Below are 10,150 nucleotides of genomic sequence, written 5' to 3'. Positions count from 1 at the left end.
TTCTTGATCATGATTTTTGCAATTGGCACCTAAACTCAACTAATATATATAGACATTGACATTTAAACTCAACTAATGTGCAATTATTTTTAGGTTATTTTTGGTTAGACCATGACTTTTAGATCACTTCTGCTTATTTGAATGATCCGTAGTGTAGGTTAGACCATGACTTTTAGATCACTGCCGAAATGGGCCGAAAACAATCTGTGTTAGAATGACTTGAAATTCGCACGGTGTTTGGAAATCGAGCTGAGTTCTGACATACCATAGATATAAGACTAAACCCTAAGGGCATGTTTGATTAGATGAGTAGAGTAGGAAAAGGATGGAAAATGCTGACGTGGACTAAACAACTCATTGTTTGTCTGCATGAGTTTTTTCTATCAAGCCCATTTCAAAAAAGTCAGTCCGCTGAAAATAAATGTTACCTAACTCAATTTAATGGGTAACTCTAACCCCCAAAATAGTTGGTTTAGTAGACGGAGTTTCATTGTTTGAGCAGACCAACACCTCCTCTTCCCTTTTTTACCCTCTCTCTCCATCCCCTTCGCTGCTCGAAACCCATTGCTCGCACGCAGCAAATCTACCGTCGCCGCAGCAAATCTGACGTCGCCGCAAATCTACTCAAAGCCCATTGCTTGCACGCCATAAAGGTCGGCAATTCAAACCATTTTGGTTGTTCCATAGACTTTCGAGCTCCATAGTCGTTGTCGCTGGTATCTGGTTGTTGTCTGCAACATTTATCATTTACCCCCAATTTGATCGGACATGCAAATGAGCTTAGATTTGAATTATGAGGTGGTTTAAGGGGTTTAGGTACTACAATTCGATTGTAATTCAATTTCATTATGTTATTATCCTCTTTGATGTGTTCGTGTGATTTGTCCCTACAATAATTTATTTTTATTATTTTTGACCGATCTGATTTGCACATTGATTGAATGAGAAAATTTGACTATCTGTAACTCATTTTGAAGGTCGATTTACCTGTATGTTTGTGACATTTATGTTCATTGTACACTCTCTGGTACTAGGTGATTTTTTTCAAACTCGTAACTTGATGAAAAATATCTACGTGGATAAAAGGCATAAGCTAGCTTTTCCTAATGAATACAAGTAGCAATGCTTTTTAACTGCTATTGGTCGCTCTGTGTTGTAGTTGTTCACAGGCATGGATCCGGTACAAAAAAAATGAAAGGAAATTGAAAATGTCATGGTAATCGTTGAAGATTTGGTCTGTCGGCAGCGCCAACAATCTTTGTTATTGCTCAGTTTGGCTGAGTATTTTAGTCGGCGGAGGACTAGTGAAAACGAAGACGATATCCGTGGTTATTGATATGCTAGACAGGATACCGGAGCAAATTCGACGTATGGATAGGCTGGTGCGTTTTACTGACACGGACTGTGTGAACAATCTCTGGATGGATCGTAACTGCTTTGGACGGTTGTGTTTGCTTCTACGTGAGCGCATGGGTCTGGGCAATCGGCAATATGTAAGCTTGGAAGAGCAAGTGTCTATGCTCTTGAGCCTCCTCGCTCATCACAAAAAGAATCGGATAGTAGGGTATGATTTTATACGATCTGGTCAGACCGTTTCTCGATATATTCATGAGGTGTTGAGAGGGGTGATTGGACTTCATGAGGTATTCATGTCTAAACCCACGCCCGTGGACGAGAATTGCGACGATCCCCGTTGGAAATGGTTCAAGGTATTATCAACAAAACGTTACTGTATATGTTTTACACAAATGCATATCTTAACTAAATTTAGATCGACTTGACTGTTCGTATTTTATTAGGCCTGTCTAGGGGCATTGGATGGAACATATATCGACGTCCGTGTGAGTGTTGGGGATGCACCGCGGTACAGAATACGAAAGGGCCACATCGCCACCAATACTTTGGCTGTCTGTGATCGGTTTATGCGATTTGTCTACGTCCTACCTGGGTGGGAGGGATCAGCCGCTGATGCTCGTGTTCTACGTGATGCTGTCACACGGGAAGTTGACAATCTACGCGTCCCTAAAGGTACGAAAGCTAGGTTGTAGTCTGCGATCAGTTGATGCGGTTATGGATACTATGTGTTACTAACTTACAGCTCTCATCTTTCCACACTCAGACTGTAGTTACTTGTGCGATAATGGATATGCAAACAGTGAAGGATTCCCCACACCATTCAAAGGTGTGCGGTATCACTTGAAAGAGTGGGGACCTGCTGCGCATAAGCCCCAAAACCCTCAAGAAATGTTTAACATGAGGCACACCATGGCGCTGAATATCATCGAACGTGCTTTTGCGCTTCTGAAGATGAGGTAGGGGATATTACGTAGTGCTAGCTTCTACCCGATCGAAACACAAACGCGCCTCATAATGGCATGCTTCATTCTGTATAATTTCATTCGAAGCCAAATGCAAGTTGATCCAGTGGAGTTGGAACTAGGTGATGCAGCTGTGGACCTTGAGGACCTTGAACACGCAAATGGGGACATTTCAGCCGGGCCGGCAAAAGATGGTCGGGAATATGTTGATGCAGTTGAATCTACCCCAGCATGGAACCAGACCCGGACCGAGATAGCTGAGTTTATGTGGAATAATGCGCAACTCATGCAGTAGTTTATGACACTGCATACTTGTTTAATTGTTTTTAACTTCATACTCTTTCATTTCAATTTTACTTTGGTGTTTCAGTAGTTTATGACACTGCATACTCCTTCACCTTTCCAATCTAATTAATTCAGTGTTTGGTGTAATGGGGGGATGTGAAGTGAATAATGAATATTACTTTGAGTATTATATGATACAATAGAATTTTCCATTTTCCTTTCACCGTAGGAGTTATATGATGGGACTAAGTGGGGAAGTTGTGGATGACTTAAATGTAGTGGGGTTGATGATGTGTATAAGAGGTAAAATAAAATGAATTTCGTGAAGCTTGATGTTTCATATATTTATTCAATTTGTTGGAGGAATATTAATACACAATGCGATATGTTTTTTAGGGAATGGGTGGAAGAATCATTTTTTTAATTTTATGGATGTATTGAGTAGATGAGAGGGGCTGAAAATGTAAAGGAATAATCAAGTATAAAAAACCCAGAAAAGATCTTCAATTTATTCTCCAAGAATAAAATGCACACTTTCCTTCGTTGGTTTAAAAAAATCGCACTCTTATTTTTTTTGACAAATATCCTTGTCAATTATCCTATTATATATAACCTTGAATCAAATCTAATGGAAGATTTGGAAATCCTATATATAATCGTAACTTGTAAACTAGTAATTGAGTGCATTCACCACTTTAAAATTATATTATACTAATTAAATAGATTCACAGCCTTAATATAAATAATAAAATATAATTTAAAATATATAATACCATAGCTAGAATCACGGCTAATCAAATAAAGTTATGGATAACACTTAACCTACAACTAAATTAAATATTATAATTGATGTACAAAACGAAATATTTGCAACCATATTTTTTTGCAAAGATTAAAACAAGTCATAAACAAACGTATGTTATAGTGTGCTAAAACATTATTATGTTAAATGCAGAGGGTTCTTAAAAATTTGAGTTAACGGAAGAAGTGTTTAACCCTCTGGATAAAGTCATTTGCAATGATGCAGCCTAACAATATCCATGATAAAAAAAACTCATATCCTTCTTCATTTGATCTAATTACCTATCCTGTTTTCAAGCATATTTTTTGAAATGCCGCAAAAATATATATGTTAACCAATTGTAAAGTGTAAATCAGTTAGGCAAAGATGCAACCATAATAATGCAGTTCTACATTAGGACGGATGGTGGAGGACCAAACCCACAGTCATACAAAAAAATCAGACACCCCCTTGCCTATAGTTCTAATAGTCTGCCATACATGGCTGAACAAAAGATAAATATGAGTATCCAATAACAAAAACTAGAGATCGAGGCTATTGCCGAGAGGTTTAGTTATAAGGCTTTTACATATAGCCACATAGAAACAATGGATACTTAGAGCTACTAGGCTTTGAAGCCCACAAAAACAATGTCGTCCCTTTGGTGTATGATCACTTACCATTTTTTTCCTCAAGGATATGCATGAGGTAGTCGGCCATCTCATCATCGTCGTAGCCCATAAAAAGGTCCAGCCTCTCGGGCTCCTTCACAAGTATGTCGCTAGCAAGGAATTTTTGCTTCCTATCCAAACCTGGGACAATGCGCAGCAGTTTTGAAACTTCAGTTCGTTTAGCACTTAGGTCGAACTCGTACCCGATACGGGTTGTTAAAGTGTCCAGACGCTGGTTCGTTTCTTCGTTCATCTTTGACATCGCTTCCAAGATGGATTCCAATGCAGCCCCTGCCTTCCTTTTGCGATTAGGTTTGTTGGATGTAATGTGGCTTTTGTAAGAGCTTTCACATCTGGTATCCGGATTGAGGCTTTCTTGGATCTCCTCTTGGGTGTACAAATCCTCTAGATTGACATTGTACACATAATGTTGAGGCTCCGGCATGGGAGAAGGGTCACCACCAGTTGGTGAAGGGACACGACCAGTCGGAGAAGGGGCAGCACCCATTTTGGCAAAAGCTTGAGTCATGCCCTTGCATCTTATACCAGTTGCACGATCCTTCCCATATATGTGCTTCCAGTCATTGTAAAATGGCCAAGACTTATACCTCATGTAGCGTGCTTTAGAATCAGCCTACAAGGAAAAAACAATAACTTCAAATGAAAACTCACACTGATGATAAACAATATGCAGAACAGCAGGGGAGATGTGACTGAGTAACCTTCACGATTTGGGCCCACTGCTCGTCGTTGCATTCTATCTTCCAGTCACCATCTGAGTTGAATCCAACACTGCTACGGTCAAGCATCGAATTCAATGAATTGTAGAATTTCTTCCAAGTGTTGATCTTAGACGAAATATGAGGTTGGGCTTTCACAGTTGTGTTAGGGATTTCTCGACGGATATATTCTTCAACACGAGTGAGGAATCCTGCTCGGAACCCATTATCAGCCTTCCAACGGTTAGTGACTAGGTCCTTCAAGGCAAGTATGAGGACTTCCTCCTCACGAGGTGACCAAGCGCGCCTAGACCTATCGGGCTTCATTCCACCAATCTTACCACGAATAGCACCACCTTCACAACGATAAAGGGTTCATGAATTATTTATCCTCAAAGTTCATGTTAATTGCAGTGCATAAACTAACCATTCGGGTTGTGGCTTTTCGATTCCAGTGGTATGTGAGAGTCAGACATCATTCACACAAGCAGATTGAATTTATGACTACATGTTCTCCAACAAAAAACAAAAATAATGACACAAAAATGAAGTAATATCAGAGAGAGAGCAAGGTAATCAGTAGTTGACAACAAAACGTAGATGCATCTGAAAGGCGTGAATAATATGAGAACATACACCGAATGATTCGACGGACGATTAAGAAACACATAGAACGAGAATTGGTAAGCAAATCACCTTGTCCGTGTGCCCTAAGAAGACGTCGGTTTGTTCTCGCCGCTATTCACTTCACCGCCGTGAGCTGTTGGCCTTCTGCTTTGGGCGGGGAGTTTTCGCAGATGTAGAGAAGAAGGCGGGAGTGAAAATTTGGGGCAAATAGAAAATATATATACTTATTTTGGTTAAAGGGCAAATTTGGAATTAATGTAATTTGTTAGGGACAAATATGTCATACAATCCAATAAAACCTGCTTCCAACTAATGCAGACAAACACCGATGTAAGCCACATGTTGTAACACAACTAAAGGAACTAAACACCATTTTGGAAAATATACTCTACCACAAACTTAAAGGTAGCAACCCAAACCTTCAAAATTTTTTGAAGTCTACTCATCTAATCAAATGAACCCTAAGGAGCAACGCTTTAGGTAAGATGTCTATTGAAAGCTTCACAGGTACCAGATATTTTAAGATCATCCTATTGTGAGACATATGGTTAGTTAGACAATGCACTACGGATAATACATTACAATGCATTATTCAATGCCAGTAGCCAATTAACAATAATGAGATGCAAACTAAATTAAAACAATTACCTAAGCCCGCCAACTACATGTGAATATGTATGCTTGTTTCTTGATCATGATTTTTGCAATTGGTACTTAAATTCAACTAATATAAATAGACATTCACATTTAAACTCAACTAATGTGTAATTATTTTTAGGTTATTTTTTGTTAGACCGTGACTTTTAGATCACTTTTGCTTATTTGAATGATCAGTAGTGTTAGTTAGACCATGACTTTTAGATCATTAAGCTGGATATCATGCACTAATCATTTTCTGCCGTGCATGCTCTTTTCTTGATATCATTTTAAAAACCGAAAAATGATATCATTTTAAGCTGGAGGAATCTAGAAAGAACTTGCATACTCCCATGCAATCATTTCCGATTTTTAAAATGATATCAAGAAAAGAGCACGCACGGCAGAAAATGATTAGTGCATGATATCCAGCTTAGTGAACGATTATCAAAGAAATGCCATCTCAATTGGCGCAGAAAATGTTGTGTACATAGCCATCATCACAGCCAGAAGAATCCTCCAATTCCTGACCCACCAAAAGGATTGCGTGAATTAAAAAAGGAAGAACGGTAACGATAAAACAAGAAATACATGCACGAACCTATAGAAGCGATTGTCAGGTTTGATGATGAAAGAGGGGGGACTCTGTATGGTGTTGGTGATGGGAAGAAGCTTGGTCTTGTCGTCGGATGGCAGATCATGCTTGGATGTGGCTAACTGTTCACCACTTTTAAAGCTTGTGACAGTAGAGTATTACTTTTGCTTGTATGTGAGATCGGAGGTATGTATGTATATATAGAGAGAGAGAGAGAGAGTTTAAGTGTGAATAGTTAACTGTTTCAATAATTCATAATTAAAATATTGCATTCCAAAAATAAAGAAAATAGTGGAAAAGATATCACATTGACTGTAGTAAAAGAAAATTGACTAATTTGCAATATGAGCCACACGATAGGATGAGGATTGTGTAGTGAAAGGGAATCGGTACTAATTTGCATGTTGTTTGAAGATAATAGTGGAAACGATTGAATTGTAAAAAGGATAAATTAGCATTGGGATAAATTAGCATTGAAGTTAGACAATTAATGTGAACTGCTCATTGTTTAAATGATTCAAAAATAAGAGGAAAATATTGCATATCAATAATACATAAAATAGTGGAAAGATTGTAGAAAAACAGAATACAGCTTGCAAAATATATGAGGATTGTTGTGCATTTGGGGACCAAATTAGTGTTTCAAATATTAGTGAAAATCATGCATTATCATTATAATCCATTAGAATAGTTTTCACATGGGAATGACACATAAAAGGTGAATTTCCATTCGTCAAGTAACATAATAAATATGAATGATATCATAATCAAACGCGTGCACGTCGTTTCCATTTCACATATAAGCATGTGACTACTAAATTATTGAAATATGTGTGTGAACGTTCATGACATAGAACTACTAGGCAGAAAAAGGATAAAAATTCATAAAATAAATCACGATATATTACGATTTATAGATCAAAATTATTTTCATTTCTATGCTAAAGAACATAGAAATACACACACAGCGAGATAAAGAAGAACATTGTGTTAATACTATTACAAGTTACGTTCGTGATTTATTATGAGAAGTCATTCTGACGTACCATATAACTCCTCGCCCTCATTGATTATCTTTTGTGCCGACAACCCTTAAGATTTATGTTCTATTTATTTTTCAATTCTTAATTTATAAAAAGATACACAGTAGTTCGTCGGAAGGGATCACCATACATTACATACTACATTTTATTATACAGTCTTAATAAGTTGACAAGTGGATCTCAATTTGTAGAAAGAAAAATTATTTCCAATATCACCTCTTTCATACACTCTCTTTTAACTACTCCCTTTGTCTGTGAATAGGAGTCTCATTTCTTTCCGACACGGGTTAAGACATGTAAAGAAAAATGGGTGGAAGAAAGTTAGTGGAATAGGGGTCTCACTTGGATATACTCTATTAGTTATAAATGATATGTGAATTGAATGAGTTAGTGGAATGTGGGGCTTCTTTACTATTTATGGTAATGATGAATTGAAACTCCTATTTGCGGACGGACCAAAATGAAAAAACGGGACTCCTATTCGCGGACAAAGGGAGTACATTATTTCATTGAAATAATTATGTTAATTTTTTGTTAACAAAAAATATAATAGATATTTTACTTATTTATATAAAAAGAGAAATATATTTACATATTTCAAAAAATATAAACGGTTACATTTTTCTTTTAATTTTTTATTTTATTGAAATAATTTGATTTTTAATATAATTAAAAATGTCGATCTTATATATAAAATTGAATAATTAAATTTTCCCAAATTTCATGATTTAAAGCCCTGTATTTTCTCTCTCCTTTTTCTCTTTATAATTTTTCTCCTTTACTCTATCTGCTACTTTTAATCCACCTATATATTAATTTTTAAACAAAAAATATAATAGAGTCACCAAAAACTATAATAAAGTCAACTGATTATGCTAACTTCTTTGTAACTAATTAACATTTTGTAGTTATTTTTATAGAATAATATGAAAATTTATACTCCCTCCGTCCATAAAAAATAAAGTAATTTATGTATGGCACGAGTTTTAAAGAAGAATTGGTAAAATAAGAGAGAAGGGAAAAAAGTAAGAGAAAAGGAGGAAAAATAAGTGAGAAGTAGTGTTAGTGGAATGATGTATAGGGTTATTATTTGTTGAAAACTTTCCATAAATGATTGTGCTCTATTTTTTTTGGATGGCAAAAATGATAATTGTGCTCTATTTTTTGTAGACGGAGGGAGTATTATATTATTTGAGATAATAGCTTTTTAAATTATGAAGTTTTGTCAAAAATAAAAGAATTTTTTTGACATTTTTATGTTTTCTAAAATACATGAAAAATTGACTTTTTTATATAAATATATTGAAATTAGTAAATTTGATGCACTATTTATTAGCACTAAAAATACATGCATACATACATGGTAGATCTAGTATAGCTAAAGGTCAGTATGTGGATATCGAACAAAGGGAATAAGATTGCAACTGACTATCATATACTAAGCGTCACATACTATCTAGCGACAGGGAGTTTTTGGTTTTAGATTTATAAACTAGACATAAATAATATACAAATAATAGAAGTATAAAAACAAAATACTTCCTCCGTCTGCGAATAGGAGTCCCGGTTCAATTTTATTATAAATGGTAATAGGGTCTCACATCCCACCAACTCATTACACTCACATTTCATTTAAAACTACTATATACAAATGAGACACATATTCCTCTAACTTTTTTCCACTCACTTTTCTTAACATTTCTTAAAACTCGTGCCGCCAAGAAATGAGACTCCTAATGGCGGTAGGGAGTAATACAAAGCAGGCTAAAGTATCTTATGAATATTAGGAAAGTCATTCTAGGATAAGCCCTCTCGAGTGCACTCATCCAGTAGATTAGACTCTAACTATCAAAGTCTCATTCCGATAGATTAGATTCTAACTCCTTAAGTTCCTAAGACTCAAGCCCTCACAAAGGGTCTCATCTCTCGAGTGCAGATAAATCTATGTGTTATATTCGTTCCTTTTACCACGTAAAACTAGTTATCTCTTGATTAATCTAGTTAAACGGACATAGTTCTAAAGTTGGCCAGACAAAAGAACAATAAAAGCACAAGAACAAGCAAAAACAATCACAATAGCTAAGAAAAAGTTCAACTCAATAAATCAAAACGTGTTCATAATAGTCTTCACCAAAAAAAACTACTTCATCCATCCCACAAGAATATGCACTTTCTAATTTAGGAAACTCTTTTCTCTCTAATGAGGTGGGATCCATTCTGCACTATGATGAGGCTCATTTCATGCATGGTTTTATAGGTGTTTATTACACTAACTGGGTTGATAATGTGCGAAAAAGTGGTGAATTTAAGTGTGCAGGAGCTAAAAAGTGTTGAAGCAGCAAAATTCATGAACAACTTGATCAAATCGGAAAAGGAGCAAAAATTGGCCAAATCTGAAGACAAACTGATCAAGAGGAACACTAAGTTGATCAGACCACCACATGAGAAGACAAGCTGATCAAGAGGAGCCCTGAG

The 10,150-nt window shown here is 36.2% G+C and overlaps 2 protein-coding genes across 2 annotated transcripts; one reads left to right on the top strand and one right to left on the bottom strand.

Moving 5' to 3' along the window:
* The first annotated feature begins 1,370 nt into the window (after positions 1–1,370).
* On the top strand, positions 1,371–2,613 carry LOC125222485 (uncharacterized). The gene is made up of 4 exons (XM_089059190.1): positions 1,371–1,709; positions 1,800–2,028; positions 2,120–2,312; positions 2,406–2,613. The coding sequence occupies exons 1-4, from the start codon at positions 1,371–1,373 to the stop codon at positions 2,611–2,613; spliced, it is 969 nt and encodes a 322-aa protein (XP_088915316.1).
* Positions 2,614–3,781: 1,168 nt separating this feature from the next.
* Positions 3,782–6,264, bottom strand: LOC125221165 (uncharacterized). The gene is made up of 3 exons (XM_048123289.2): positions 5,202–6,264; positions 4,778–5,130; positions 3,782–4,689 (listed from the first exon to the last, which is right to left on the bottom strand). The coding sequence occupies exons 1-3, from the start codon at positions 5,251–5,253 to the stop codon at positions 4,057–4,059; spliced, it is 1,038 nt and encodes a 345-aa protein (XP_047979246.2). The 5' UTR covers positions 5,254–6,264; the 3' UTR covers positions 3,782–4,056.
* Between the last annotated feature and the right edge of the window lie 3,886 nt (positions 6,265–10,150).

Source organism: Salvia hispanica, chromosome 5, assembly GCF_029641045.1.
Source record: "Salvia hispanica isolate PSC_SH4W2 chromosome 5, Shi_PSC_v1, whole genome shotgun sequence".
Taxonomy (NCBI): domain Eukaryota; kingdom Viridiplantae; phylum Streptophyta; class Magnoliopsida; order Lamiales; family Lamiaceae; genus Salvia; species Salvia hispanica.
Note: the sequence above shows the minus strand (reverse complement) of the source record. Positions and strands in the feature narration are given on the sequence as shown.